Source organism: Leptodactylus fuscus, chromosome 1, assembly GCF_031893055.1.
Source record: "Leptodactylus fuscus isolate aLepFus1 chromosome 1, aLepFus1.hap2, whole genome shotgun sequence".
In the NCBI taxonomy this organism is placed as follows: domain Eukaryota; kingdom Metazoa; phylum Chordata; class Amphibia; order Anura; family Leptodactylidae; genus Leptodactylus; species Leptodactylus fuscus.
In genome coordinates, this window is record NC_134265.1 from 20,924,717 (window position 1) to 20,940,461 (window position 15,745).

The 15,745-nt window shown below is 45.6% G+C and overlaps 1 protein-coding gene across 3 annotated transcripts in view; it reads left to right on the forward strand.

Annotated features, from left to right (window-relative positions):
* ZFR (zinc finger RNA binding protein) overlaps positions 1 to 7,568 on the forward strand; it is a 40,267-nt gene extending 32,699 nt beyond the window's left edge. For 2 of the 3 annotated variants that reach the window (XM_075267913.1, XM_075267924.1), the window contains exons 17-21: positions 199 to 296; positions 1,244 to 1,339; positions 4,466 to 4,577; positions 5,762 to 5,859; positions 7,371 to 7,568. In XM_075267913.1, coding sequence (XP_075124014.1) covers positions 199 to 296; positions 1,244 to 1,339; positions 4,466 to 4,577; positions 5,762 to 5,859; positions 7,371 to 7,550 — 584 coding nt within the window. In that variant the 3' untranslated portion in view covers positions 7,551 to 7,568. Of the gene's footprint in view, positions 1 to 198; positions 297 to 1,243; positions 1,341 to 4,465; positions 4,578 to 5,761; positions 5,860 to 7,370 lie in introns of those variants that run through there. The other variant, XM_075267933.1, reaches the window with a different exon arrangement.
* Positions 7,569 to 15,745: the final 8,177 nt, after the last annotated feature.

The window sequence follows — 15,745 nt, forward strand, 5'->3', positions numbered from 1 at the left end:
AAAACCTTAGTCAGCCGCGTTGGCGCTTTATGGATTTCATTGGCTTGGATTGAACTCGCCACTTAGGGTGCATCTGTCTTAATATTGATCTCCTCGGAATGGCTTGTGTGACACTGTAGCTATGTAAAAGGATGTGTCTTGCTCACCTGGTCAAACACCCGTCCCTCACTGCACTTTTGCCAATTCAATTCATTTTAGATGTAACCTCGGTTATGGTGAAAGACCCACCGGACGTCTTGGACAGGCAAAAATGCCTTGACGCTCTGGCTGCTCTACGCCACGCTAAGTGGTTCCAGGTTCGCAACATCATTTTTACTTTTCTTCTTGTAGCCTTATGAGAGAATAGCACGATCAATGTTTTTTGTTTTTTCTGTTTTTTTTAATTTTGTCGCACTTTGTCCGTGATAATGTTACGATTTTATATTTATTTAAAAAAAAAAAAAATTTAAAAATGTTTGGAAATGACCAGAAAAATGTGCAAAGATGATCCTATTAATGTTTAACTCACATCCTGTTACTTATTTTTTTTTTTCTCCTTATTATTTTTGTATTTTTAATTTCCGTATTTTTATTTTTTTCTGGTCATCGAGTAGTCGTAGTAGACCGACTTATTTTTTTTATTTATTTCCAGTGTCCCCATCCCAACCCCCACCCATCATACACTGCGTTGTGAATCTGTAATATTCCATAAGGCTGCATAGTATCTTTGCTTAACCAATTAAATACGTGTTAACCGCTTCCTGTTTAGCTCTAAAATGTTCTTTCTGGCCCAGCGTAGGAAGTGAAAGGTACCGGGAACCCGTTTGGTACTGTGACTTTACGACATGCAAAGTCACAACTACGCACCAAACCGATTCTGGCAACCTTCCAGTCCCTACCTGTGTTTAATTTTTTATTTTTTTATTTTCCTTTTTTTATATATATTGTATTTTTTTATTTTTATTTTTTTTTACACCATGTTTTTATTCGTTTATTTTCTCACCCATGTAATGAAATTCCTTTTTTTTGTCTACAAGGCTTACAAGTGAAATTTACAGGAGATGACAGTTTTGTTTTTTTTATATATTTTTTATGTTTTTTATTTTTTTTTTTTTATTATTATATTTAGAGTTGTGTGTCCAAAATGCCATCCAAATTGGCAGCTCTTGATTTGCGCTTCCGATACGATGGTATTTTGTTTTAATTTTTATCTTTTGCTGCTTTTTGACGGTATGAATAACTTGCTTTTGTTGTTATACATAAGGCTAGAGCTAACGGACTGCAGTCCTGCGTCATTATCATCCGTATCCTGAGAGACCTGTGCCAGCGTGTGCCCACATGGTCTGATTTTCCAAGCTGGGTATGTATGACGCTTCTGCTTTGGTTGCCTTTTGCATTATGAAATTGCAAACCTAAAATGCCTTGCTCTGGGTTTAACCCCTTCACGACATCCACCGTATTAGTACAGCGCATGCTTGGTGTTTAACTATGGCGGCCGCCATAGCCGCCAGGTGCCTACTGTTTAATACAGTAGACAACCAGCGCTAATGCCCCCCGGTCGGTGCCCGCACTGATTGGGGGTATTAACACCTCTGGCGCCTCGGTCAAAGCTGACTGAGGTGCCATTTTGCCGGTGATTGTCGGCACCTGGAGCAAGATCCAGGGGTCGATGTCACGTTGGCATGACAGCCGAGAGCCTTGTAAAGGCTCCCCGGCCTGTCTGCAGTGATTTTCTTTTGCAGGCTGCTTTATGCGGCCTGCAAAAGAAATCACTTTTTTTTTTTTTTTTTTTTTTTGCAATATATTGCAATGCATTAGCATTGTAATGCATTGCATTAGTGATCAGACCCCCTGGGTTTCAACACCCCTAGGGGGTCTAATAAATGGAGAAAAAAAAAATGTAAAAAATAAAATGTAAAAAGGTTGTCCAGGTTCTGAAAATTTTTGATACTGGTGACCTATCCACTGGATGGATGGGCAGTATTCAGCCAGGTTCACGTCTGTGCCGGGTACTTCGTTGTTCAGATCGTAGTACTCGAACAGTGGAGGGCTGGACCACTAAAACATGAATGCTGGCAGACCCAGCATACTGAAGGATTTTTCTGTCTGCCAGTTTCTGCGGTGGAGTCTCTTTGGTAGATGTGAGCTTGGCCTTATATCGATCAGGGTTGTCACCCGAACCGATCATCTGGCCACTGGAAGCCATGTAATAAGTATACGGCTGGAAGCAGCTCTTCTCCTACTCAAGCAAATGAGAGCAGGGCTGCTGTTCCAGGTGCCGTCGCTGCATTGTATGGAGCTCCGTACGCTGTAGAGCCACAGAACTGCAACCACCTCTTTGACAGCAGTGACTAGAAAGGGGTTTAGAGACACCTATGGTTTGGGATGGGTGCAGGTTCCATAAATAAATATATATAAAATTGTATTACCTCTTTAATACCTCAAAATTGTCCTTCGCCTTCTCTCATATCACTTTTAGTCTCATGCATTTATTCTTTCTGCTTTGCCCTTTTGTTTTTCTTACTATTTATAGTGAGCACCATCTGCCACTATGGGGCACTGAGTCACTTTATACATACGCTTTATACATGTACCTAAATCCATAGATAATAACCTTTTCTTGTATGGTGGGTATAAAGAGCCTGAAATTTAACATCAACACTCAAATGTTGGGAGTTGGAGCTCCGATTTAGAAAAAAATGTTGGAGGTGAATGGTACAGATGATTATAAGAACCTCAGTAATGTACTATTCTATGACTGTATAAGCCATCATACATGGTGTTTTGTCAGGTTTCTCTGCTGTAATCACATAATGGCTGAAACACATTTTGCATTTGTCTTTGAGGCTATGGGCAGGTACAATAAGTAGTAGTCTGAATCCTCCCCCCTCCCCTTCCCATTTCATTACTGGTACTATTCTGCCAGGAGTAACTGTACAATACCTGATAAGATCCCAAGTTACTATAATATAGTAGACCAGGAACACTGAACTGCAAATACATAACCTATCAGATAAAACACAAGAAACAAAAAATCAACAATCCATGAGCACAGTTAGCAAAGCTGCTATTTGTGAATAATATCCCATCTGTAATCACATAAACAGCTAAAAGTAAATACAAGTACATAGAATTTTTTTTTCTCTTCAGTGCTTTGCACAGAGCAGTTTGTAGACGTGTGTGAGGAGAATCCGCCCCTCCCCTCTTCATTTACTGTGTGAAGAAATCCCAGCTCCTCACCCTTCTACTCCCTGTGACTCCCGTCTTGCTGTTTAGAGTATCTATGGGCGAATCTTAGCTAGCAACAGGGAATGAACTGCAAGTTAACAAGAAGGGAGACTCCTAGCCACATTTATAATTAAAGTACATTACATTTTGGTCCAGAATCACAAGCTCTATGAAAGGAGATTGGTTGAAAAGTTGGTGACCATTTAAAGGGGGGGTCGGCAATTAATTTTCACATGGGGCCACATGAGAAATTGTAATGGTTCTAGAGGGCCATGCGCGCTGTGGCAAATTTAGCTCCACCCACTTCTATGCTGACTCCGCCCATTCTCAATCCTCTTTCCATGTGCCCCACAAAGTAAAATCCTCCTACACTCATCCTAACATTATACCCCCCCAAATTATAATGTTCCCCTCCAAAGCGTCCCCCAGTATTAAGTCCCTCTCCTGGTGCCCCAGTATAAACTAGCAGACACTAGAGGGGACATTAAACTGGGGCAACTGGAGGGGGACATTAAACTGGGGGAAACTAGAAGTGGACATGTCCCCCTCCAGCTACCCCCCATGGTTTAATATCCTCCTCCAGTTGACCCCAGTTTAATGTCACCCTCCATCTGCCCCCTAGTTTAATGTCTCCCCCCCTTTATGTGCATTCAGTTTACCTGCTCCCCTACAACTGCCCCTAGTTCCCCCTCTTGCTCACACATGCTGTCTCTTCTCTCTTTATCATCCAGCAGCCCCCATAGCCGGCAGCTTGCATCAAGCACACAGTCCCTTGTGGCTCCACCCACTAACGAGTCATAGCCTATCCTGGTGATAGGCTGTGATGACGTCATCACAGGTCCTTGAACAAACTTCCAAAAGCTATGCGGGCCGGACAGAAGCAGTCAGAGGGCCGGGTCTGATTTAAAGCCATCTTTGTTTACCAAGACGTACTGTCACCTCACTGAGGTATCAGATTACAACTCTCAATAGAAGTCTATGGTGAGGGGAGGAGGAGCAACGTGAAAGACACCGGCACCGTCTGAGAGACATCATAGCTTGTAGTCTCCTGCCACCAGCTCAGGGAGAACTGAGAATCCAAATCCTAATGGCCATGTGACATACAGATAACACAGCTTATCCTGAAATTTTAGGTTAGGCCTTTAAATAAAACTGGTCATATTGTACATGCAGTTCAGGAATAATATCCTCAAAGATGATTGCTTTTCTGAGGAGAGTTCCCAACTGCGCCCATCATTGGTCTCCTTCTGTTTTACAGGCTTTGGAATTATTGGTGGAGAAGGCTATCAGCAGCTCGTCGGGCCCCCAGAGTCCCGGGGACGCATTGAGGAGGGTCTTTGAGTGCATTTCATCCGGCATTATTTTAAAGGGTGAGTGATTGTAGAGGAGCGGCGGTCACCCCTGCAGTGGGCACTGGGTTTGATTAAAGGGCTTGAAGGTAATGAATACTTATATTGTGGGTAGTTCATCAGTATCAGAAGGGTCAGGGCCCCACAGCTGGACCCCACCCCGATTTATTGTTTTTGCCACTAGAAGCCCTATGCTAGGTATACAGCTGTAAGAAGCCATGCTTTTATTCAAGTGAATGGGAGCAGGGCTTCAGTTCCAGGCACCACCACTACAGTATACAGTTCGAAGCTCTATATAGTGTATACAGGTCCATATACTGTAGTGGTGGTGTCTTGAGCTGCTACCCTGCTTTCATTAAAGGGATCCTATCATTGGATGCCCTTTTTTTCTGACTAACACGTAGGAATAGCCTGAAGAAAGGCTATTCTTCTCCTACCTTTAGGTGTCTTCTCCGCCCCGCCGGTTTTCTTCAGTATGCAAATGAGTTCTCTCGCAGCACTGGGGGACGGTCCTCAATGCTCAAACAGCACTGGGGGCATCCCTAATGCTGCGAGAGAACTCTCCAGCGATGCCTCCATCTTCTTCTGGTACGGTCTCTCCCTGTGTCTTCTTCCGGCACTGGTTCGGATCTTCTAGGTCTCAGGCAGAGCCAACTGCACATGCCTGGGCCACAAGAAAATGGCCGCTTACACCAGCTTACTGAGTAAGTGGCCATTTTCTTGTGGCCTGGCATGCGCAGTCAGCTCTGCCAGAGGCCTAGAAGATTGAAACACAGGACGGAAGAAGACACAGGGAGAGACCGTACTAGAAGAAGATGGAGGCGTCGCTGGAGAGTTCTCTTGCAGCATTGGGGACGTCCCCAGTGCAGTTTGAGCATTGAGGACCGCCCCCAGTGCTGCGAGAGAACTCATTTGCATACCAAAGAAAACCGGGATTTATACCGTACGGCGGGGCGGAGAAGACATCTAAAGGTAGGAGAAGAATAGCCTGTCTTAAGGCTATTCCTACATGTTAGTCAGATAGGATCCCTTTAATGGTAGGGTAGCAGCTCCAAACATCACCACTACAGTATATGGACCTCTGGAGAAGAATAGCCTTTCTTACACAGATGGCATCACTAGCACCTATTATCATAAGTGGTAAGGTGTGCTTCGAGGGCTAAAGAAATGCTGCCATGTCACGTTAACCCTTTTCTTTCTGGCAGGTGGGCCTGGTTTACTTGATCCATGTGAAAAAGAACCTTTTGACACTTTAGCTACTATGACTGACCAGCAAAGGGAGGACATCACTTCAAGTGCACAGGTAATGTTCTGTATATTACATGTACTTTATGTTTTATGGGATTAATGATCTATCCTTAGGAGAAAACATCAGTGTTATCTCAGACAGCCTGCACTCATGCCAGTTTCTCATAGACGAACCCACACTGGCAGACACAATGTACAGAGCTGGGCCCGCTGGGAATACCCTGATACAGACACCATGTATTGGCTGTCCTTGGTTACTGCACCTCAGATCCCATACATGTAAATATGGCCACTGCAAAGTGTACGGAGCTGTTTACCTGCAACCATCACAGCTCTGTACTCTGTGTTATCTCAGTAGTGTAGGAGGAGAAGTCCTTTTGAGACTTGTACCCTATGCATAGGATAAGGGATAAGTGTCAGATCACTTGGGGCCTGACTGCTGAGATCTTCAGCATTGCAGAGAGTGAGGGTCTGAAATCACCCCCCCCATGTGAATGAAATGAAAGTATGTTTCGTGATTAGAGATGAGCGAGTACTGTTCGGATCAGCCGATCCGAACAGCACGCTCGCATAGAAATGAATGGACGTTGCCGGCACGCGGGGGGTTAAGCGGCCGCCCGCCGTCAAAGCGGAAGTACCAGGTGCATCCATTCATTTCTATGGAGCGTGCTGATCTCTATTCGTGATCAGCGCTCCATTCACTTCTATTGGCTTCTCGGACCTCAGTCTCCACCAACTTCGGGCGGGAGTTTTAGTGCCCTTTCATGATTGATTTGGGATCCTAGGGGTCAGACTCCCAACTATTTGATACTTATTCCTTGTCCTGTGGATAGGAAATACTGTCTTTTATTGTTAAGGCAACTGTTTAGGCCCCATTCACACGGGCCACGGGATGGTGTATTTTGGTCCTGATTCTGATGCGGGAAGCTGCGTTAGAATAGGACCAAAATGCGACAATTGCGGCTTCCGACAGTCGCGGCTTCCCGCTCCGGAGTAGGCCCAAATGATTGGGCCTAGTCTGGAGGGTGCTGTCGCAAGGCGGACTCCGGGGCTGAATCAGCCGCGGAATCCACCTGAAGAAAGGACAGCTCGCTTCTTTTTTTTCCGTGAGCCGGAACATACCGCTCATGGTTAAAAAGGAAGCTAGCGATCTACATAGACCTCTATTGTGAGGGGGCGGATTCCGAGGTGGATTCGGTGTCAAAATCCGCCCCCTCTTGTCCCGTGTGAACGAGCCCTGAGGGTGGATTAATCAAGACTGACGTATTATATGCCGAACTTAATGATCGCTGCAGTGGCAGATTATTCACCTGATTCCTACTAAGGCACATCCTTCTGCCAACCACACAGCTAGTGTAGATGTGTCACGTCTAATGGTCAAACACTTTGTTAAAAGTGGCAAATGCAGTATAAAAAGTTACTTGACCATATAGTTACAAATGACATTAAAAAGTTGCAAACTACAGTCTTTAAAAAAGTGCAGCTTCTTAGTGAATGTGCCCCATTGTCTTCGCTCGGTGACGCCCCGGCCCTGCTTTATATTAAAGAATTTTTCTTATCCCGCAGTTTGCACTAAGGCTGCTCGCCTTCCGACAAATCCACAAGGTACTGGGCATGGATCCTCTGTCTCAGATGAACCAGCGCTTCAACATTCACAACAACCGCAAGAGAAGGCGAGACAGCGACGGAGTGGACAGCTTCGAGGCCGAAGGGAAGAAGGATAAAAAAGATTACGATAACTTCTAAAGAAATGTAAAAAAATAACACCGAGCTTGTGGGGCGTCCGCCTCCAGGAGAAATACATTTCCACTAACAGAGATGTGTCATCCCGTCTGCCGCAGGGTTACATGTCCTGATGCCGACACAACGCCGCGTATCTTGTTGTTACCTTGCTCCAGGCTCCGATGCGTCATCTCCGGAGTTGTTAATAGGTTAAATATTTGTATAGTTGTTAAAATGGAAGCGTTCCTTTCCCCCTGCCTCCTGTCCATATGCAGTGGGGGCTGCGTACCCTCACGCTACCCCCTCCGCACTTGGACAGTTACCATTCTGGGTGACCGCCCCAGTGACGTCTCTCTATAGGCCGTAGTTGTATTTAATTTCCAGCCGTGTTTTTAAGTTTTGCGTTGAACTAGTCGGCAGGGGGGGAGGGGAGGCCTTCTTTAGCTGTAAGTTCCATGGATCGATATGGCATGTGCCCTCACTAATTTCTTATTTTATTTTACCTTTTGTTCTTGTACATTGAATTCACATGGATGTTTTATTGTGTGAAGACTAAAAACACTTCTTATAATTTTTTTTTTTTTTTTGCAATTTTCAGCACTCGGAAGTAAACGTCTCTGGAAATCTCGTGGCATTTGTCTCAATGGGTTAATATATCTATCTATATATAATTGTAACTAAGGCAGCTTTCCGTTTAGTCGTGCTAGGGAGCGTGTAAAGCTAACCTATAACCATCTTACACCGTTTTCCAACCCTCGGCGCTGCCGCATTGCATGATTTTTCTCATTTTAAGTTGGCTTTTATAACATTTAGGTCTGTTTTGCAAACTTTTCCTGTTTTTGATATATAGCAAACCTAACGTGAACAAGGTTCCAGTCGCTCCGTGATGTTAAAAAAACAAAAGAAACACAATATAAAGCAGGATATGTAATGGAGGGGTGAAGGAGCTTGTGTATTTCTAATATAGTCCTGCTATCTGTGGCCCTGCAGCGGTCGGGATACTACAACTCCCAGCATGCTGGGTATGCCGGAAGATGTGGGTTCATACGAGCTGGAGCGCTACAGATGGCCGACCATTGGGGGAGCTTGTCGACCACGCCAACTCTGACAGCCGTAAGCCCCTAAACTAATGATCTAATGGGGAAGGGCCTGGTCCACTACCTAACATGGTCATTATGAACAGACCCCCTTCAATAAAATCCTAAAATATTGCTCTAGCTCCTATGCTATTTGCATTGGTACTTAGGAGAGTAAAAATTCATGGCAGTGATGTAGTTTAGCAAGTTTCCATATTAGAAGTTTTAACACCCCCCGGACCACCTTAATTTAGTAGCTTCTATGACTGCAAATGGGGAGAGCTGCAGAGTATTCACATCTGCATTCAGTATTCTGTTTGGGGAATCCACATGAGGACCCCTTTCCCCATTGGAATACCAAACGCAACTGCAAGTGGTGTGCCAGTGAACGCACACGGACCCCATAGATTAGAATGAGGTCTATGTGCTTGCCGCCAGATCTCCACAGGGATCATGCGGACAGGAAAGTTGTTCACAATCTCCTTTCCTGTCCACAGGATTCGTGCGGACAGCGTGCGGCAAGCACACGGACCCCATTATAGTCTATGGTGTCCGTGTGCCTTTACTGCACAGTGCTTGCAGTTGTGTTCGGGGGGGGGGGGGGGGGTCTCCATGCGGACTCCCCCGAACAGATTACTGACACATATGTGAATGAAGGGTCAGACTTCTGGCTGGAAGCTGCACGCCCGAGGACGGACGGTCAGGCATTCTTTTTCTTCATATCGGTAGTGATCCCATTGAGGTCTGTGATTGCAGATCCCTTGTGAGGCTAATGATGCCATCCAGTCTATAGCTTTAGGACCCCATGCACAGGGGTGGTGCCGTCTGGATTTCTCAGCTAAACCCCAGTCGGGTGATCTGTGATGCTTCGGAGTCTTGCCTGCCTGTGTATTCACTATCCTGTATTGTATGGGGTATAGGACAGTACAGGAACCCCCAGCGTCATAGCTCACTATGGGGTCAGAGCAGAAAATCCAGCTTATATATAGACATGAAATTTTGACCCGGATTGCCCCATGTGCATTGGGTTTATACTACCCTTTCTGCATTCGGTCTGCACCTGAGCAATCTGGTGCATGCTACAAAGACTCGCTCTATGGTGGTCTTTCACTCCCATCCCATAAGATCAGACTATTTACCTGCCGGAGCTAAGCAGTCTGCCCCAATACTTCCACTAGTGTGAAGGGAGCAGCAATAACTTGTAGAGTGGCATTTCCTATTAATGACAATATATGATTGCCTGCTGCCATGGTTTGGTGCATAGACTCCAGGTAATCCGGCTGCTGGGTACACACCAGTTTGGTTCATTTCCCCAAATCCCCCACAACCAGGCTAAGCATACGTGAATATTTCATTGAGGAATCAGAGATAAGGGGCTGCCAGGAACTTTTAACAGCCGCTTACTTCCCAGCAGAACGAAGATATTGTGCAATCCAACATGGCCGATCTTTCCTCCCATACACACACACGCCATCATCCTTGCATCTATCTTCCTATACGGGCGGCCATCATTTTAGGCAGCTTTTTTTCTTTTATAGAATTAGGGGATTGATGAGAATCCTGAGCCATAGTCGCCCACGGACGGCATCATCTGTCCCAGGCCAGGGTCACACAGCCGTTGCGTTGCAGATTGCTCTAGTTTCTTTCCTTTATATTTTACAAAGCCGGCCACAGATCCCAAAGATATGGAAGAGTAAGACAAAGGCGTTGCAGGTCACAGAATAACCGCGATGGGGAATTTTGGTCGGAATTTTTTTTTTTTTTTTAATTTCGGAATAGTTATCTGACTTGCAATTCACTGTAATGTGATGTTACCACAGCTCCCTCTTAGTCTAAAGCTTTGATACCCAACCTGGGTCTCTCCAGCTGTAGCCAAACTACATCTCCCAGCATGCCCTGCCAGTCTGTGGCTATGCTGGGTGTTGTAGTTTTGCAACAGGTAGCTAGACCTGGGCGGGGGGGATCACTGGTGGTAATGAAGTCGCTCCCCTAAGGATCTGTTCCCTGTGCATAGACTGATACAAGAACCTTGTGTCCCTCCAGCCTTACTGCTACTAACGTTCTACCTGTCTCCAGCACCCCAGCGAAGTATAACCCATAGCATACGGAGGGGTGCGTCAGGTTTGGGTTCGGTCTGGCCTTCGTTCGTCGGTGATGTACTGCGGGTTACATCATGCTGTTCATGTGAACTCTGCCAGTAAAACCATTTGTTGTCAGCACTGCAGTGAAATAAATTTGGAAGTGGACAATCTTGAGTTAACCTCTTGTGTGCATGTTTTTCTTGTCTTTAGGACACAGACACCGACCAGGCCTATCTCCACAGGTTTGAGGCAGAATGAATGGGCACGTCTAATATCTGGTACAATGACTTTTAAGGGGTTGTCCAAAGATCAGCACATCTTCTATCCACAGTCTGGTGAGGGCCCAACCATAGAGACCCCCACTCATCTCAAGAAGAGAGTCCTTAGTTTATGTGAAGCAGCCTAGACCCATTGACTTTGGGTAAGGATTCCCAGAATTCTTAGCAGGGCCTAATAAGTCCCTGTACCCATCTCTCCCTAATGAGACATGACCCCTTCTGACCCATTGGCTTTGAATGGAGTGGTAGCGTGGATATGTGATGGCCTCTTCATTGCTGCACAACCAAAACACATCTTTTGTCTAGGAATTATAATTATGGGGGATTTTTTTTTTTTTTTTTTTGTCCTGATGCCAAGAGAAGGTTAGAAAACAAAAACCAGTCCCCTGTCCCCAGTGCTCCGAGGTCTCTCATCGTGGTCTGGTCTTGGTGCTTGTTCTGCCAGACAATCGTAACCGAAAATAATAAGTGTTTAATAAATGAGATAATACTTAGCTGTGGTCACAGGTGATGCAATAGGTCACTGGACTGGGGGAAATACACCCGTTATACGATGACTTACAGACATGCAGGGCACCTATTCATGGTTCACACTGAGGATGCCTGGCACAAGCACCTATAGGGTTTGTTTTTTTAACAATTTGAACAAGGAGGGAAATGTCTGGCAGATTAAGGGCTCGTTCACATCTGCGCCCTGGTCTCCTTTCTGCAGGTTTCTGTTTCCTGTACGAAATCGGGCAGGAGACGGAAACCTGCCGGCATCTTTCAAACCCATTCATTTGACACATACATATATACATACATATATACATACATACTATTATCATCACTGAAGAGGATAGACCTCCATTCAGAACAGTGACACGAGGTTAATGGAGTCCCTGTAGCAGCTACAGTGTAGCTGGTTGTCTGGCTGGTAGCCCAGTAGCCTCTTTTGGTGGTTTGTGCTCACACTATTTGCTGCCATAGGCTTCATATATGACTTCCAATGTCACTTGCCTACAATCCCTCCTGGCAGTGGTCACCTCCTGCTGTCATTGTCATCTCAGCCTATGTGTATCTGCCGGGGAGGTCTCTCAGGTCCAGGATTCAGTCCCTGTTTTTACCAAATTATTTGGCAACTACATATCTGTAGAAGAGGTGTCACACATGACCAAGCAGAGCACAGCCCTTGTATGCTATATGGGGTAGGTCTATAAAGTATCTGAATATCATAGCTGTATAGATTGTTATATTGTATCTGGTGCCAAGCAATACACATGAACTAAATGACTATGTCACAATAAGTATGATATATATATATATATATATATATATATATATATATATATAAATTGTCATGTTTCAACACATCAAAAATGCATCAAATCAAACAAAGTCCCCTTGCACGTAAACATAACAGAAACCGAGCTGTCCCTTTACTGACCACTGGGTGGCAGTATTGTATTGTGCAACTTTTTTTTTTCTCAGAAATGTTTATGGTGTAAAAATTGTAATTTAACCCCTTCCTAACATCCACAGTAATAGTGCAGCGGATGTCGGGTGTTTAAAGATGGCAGCCGCTGTTTTATACAGCAGAGACCTGTCGCTAATGCCTGCGATCCCACACTGATCGTGAGCATTAACTCTTCTGTTCTATTGCAGGCTACTCTATGCAGCCTGCAATAGAAGAGCCGCTTTTTTTTTTTGCAATGCATTAGTGACCAGACCCCCTGGAGTTCATGACCCCCTAGGGGGTCTAACAAATGCAAAAAAATAAAGAAATTGTTCAAATCACTCCCCTTTCCCTAGAACACATATAAGAGGCCCGCTCTACAAATCTATACAAGTATTTTTCCCGTACAGGATTTTTTTTTTCCAAATAAATTGCCAAACCACCAATTTTTCACTGTTTTGCTAAGTGGTTTTGGGGAGATCCTGGACAAAGTGGAGGGGGTTTAACTATCTGCTGATATGAGATTCTCATTTTTTAAGGGAATGTGAAGAGAGTGTAGGGGGGAGATTATATTGTACAGTAATCAGGAAGGGGTCTGTGTTGTATAATGTGGGGGGTGGAGGAGGTATAATTGTCCCTTAAATCTTTGGCCAGGAGGGTCCATGCTTTATCGCTCCGCTCATAGTATCTTTGGCATGTATAAAGGAGGAGACACAGACGTCTTAGATCTGCTGATACCAACTGGTGGACAGGGAACTGAATTTTGGTCCTGTATTTTTTAAGTTGCAATGCCAGGGCTATACAGTGACCGTGTGCAACGTCCTTGTGAGCCTCCCAGGTGCTTCTGATGTGACCGATTCCTCATTGCCAGTGTTGGCGCAGTGTAGATTGGGTCTCATGTGTCTTGAGGAGGGTTTTACCCTAAGGTGCCAGTGTATGGAGATCATCCCCGAAGCATGGTCAGACCAAGTTATAGGGCCAATCTCAGGATCTGAGAGCTTGGTTGTATTTCCTCGTCTTACAGTCGTGCGGGAGACTTATACAAGTCATCTGTGTAACCAGCGCACAATCCCTGCAGAGTCTATTTATAATCCTCCCAACCTTTCACACGATCCCAATTCCTTTCTCTTCTCCCCCAGAATGCATTGCAGGCGATCCCACAGCCACAGGATGTTCTAATCCCAGGCCCGTTCCTGCAGTCGCAAATAAGGACTGAACATCCTACACAAGACCTACAGAGCCAGCAGCCATGACACTGTAATAAAGGGGTCAGTAACGGGGTCTTAAAGGACCCCTGCAGTCAGATGACTGCTCCTGCTTACAGGCCATGTGACACCACTCATCAGTCACATGGCCTAGTTGCAGCTTAGTCCCAGTCAAGTGAATAGGGCTGAACTGCAATACCAAGCACAGCCACTAAACGATATATGGCGCTGTACTTGGTAGGTAGTGAAGAGCCCACAGCACTCACCTGAACTCTGCAGTCTCTACAAACAGCCGATTGTTGGGGTCCTGTGTGGCAGACCCCCGCCGTGCTTCCATTAATGACCTATTACACGGACAGACCAGTTTTACACAGGTGCTGCATGTTAATGGGTTTTTCTTAAAATCAGTCATCATATTATTATTATTATATCAAATTATGTTTGTGTTGCAGGCTTTTTACTGCTCACTAACCACAGCGCCATACATTATACAGTGGCTGTGCTTGGTATTGCAGCTCAGCCCCAGTCACCTGACTAGTGGACGTCACAAAATTTTAGTCCTGGGATACTCCATTAATTTTTTACCTACCTAGTGTCTATATATGTGATATGACCTGAGAACATCTGGGGGTAGGGGGCGGATGTACAATCAATGGTCACTTTATTAGAGACCCTTCACCATTGGTGCTCCCCTGTATGGACATCAGGCAAGTCACCCCGGGGCGCAGCATAAAATCCATTGAAAAATTTATTCATTGTTTCCTCTTTTGGTGTCAATCCACATTACATGGGAAAATCGTGTGATCGGAGCGACTTCCATCAAGGTCCGGTCATTGGCGCTAGACTAGGTGGGGTCAGGATCTCATACACTGCCATCTTGTGGGGTTTCTTGGTACAGCGGTATGGAGGGTATACAGAGAATGGTGTGGTCAAGGAGAAACATCCACGGAGAGTCGATCCTGTGGACGGAAACAACTCGTGGATGATGAAGAGGCGGATAATGGCAGCGAGATACAACGCTGTCCGAATGTACAACGCACCCTCCCTTAGCAGCAGACGGCCAGCGCCATTACTGTCCAAGGCAAATGGATAGAAAAGATTCTAAGGGGCAGGGCAACATGGTGGCTCAGTGGTTAGCCCTGCAGTCTTGCAGCGCTGGAGTCCTGGGTTCAAATCTTGCCAGGAACAAGATCTGCCAGGAGTTTGTATGTTCTCCCCGTGTTTGCGAGGATTTCCTCCCATTCTACTGATAGGAAAAAAAAAAAGAAGAGGTTCTAAGGGGCAAAAGAATAAAAGTAGCAGGACACGAGAGACGGCAGGTGGGTCCTGGTACACGTTTTCTTACCGTTACGTATAGATACCGCATGAACAGCCATCAAAGTTTCTGCTTCTCTTTTCTTTGTAATTGGTCTTTGAAGAAAATCAGAAACTTCCCCTTTGTCTTGAACCTGTCATTGGTTAAGTCATACATATAGTATGGGGGAGGGGCGGGCAGGTTTAGGTATTTGTGTTCCACCCTGGCACTAGCACTCCAGTTATGGAAAACCTACAACTCCCAACATGCCATACCTGTCAGATCCTGCAGGAATGTCTGTGTGTATACCGCCAGACCAATAACCAGGACTAATACACCGCCATACTGTACACAAGTCCCTGCAACACGCAGACGTCACCAGAGGGGACCCAACTCTTCCTAGTCCGCTGGTGACTGCACCTTTCCTATTACACTTGGCCCCGAGCACGGCCCCTCTTATCTGGTACCTTTTAAGTGGCGGTCCTCAGCATGAGTCCCCTACTGGACCCCAGACTGTAGGCTCAGGGGCGGATTACCACCAGAGCAGCTGATAGGGGGCCCATGATAACCTCTGTCCCCCAAAATACAGTCCCATGTAAACGCAAGGCTAGCCTCTATTGTGTCCAGTCCCATGTAAACACAACTAGCCCCCCGAACATTCAGTCCCATGTAAACACAATTAGCCCCCCCAACATACAGTCCCATGTAAGCACAATTAGCCCCCCCCAAAACATACAGTCCCATGTAAGCACAATTAGCCCCCCCAAACATACAGTCCCATGTAAGCACAATTAGCCCCCCCAAACATACAGTCCCATGTAAGCACAATTAGCCCCCCAAACATACAGTC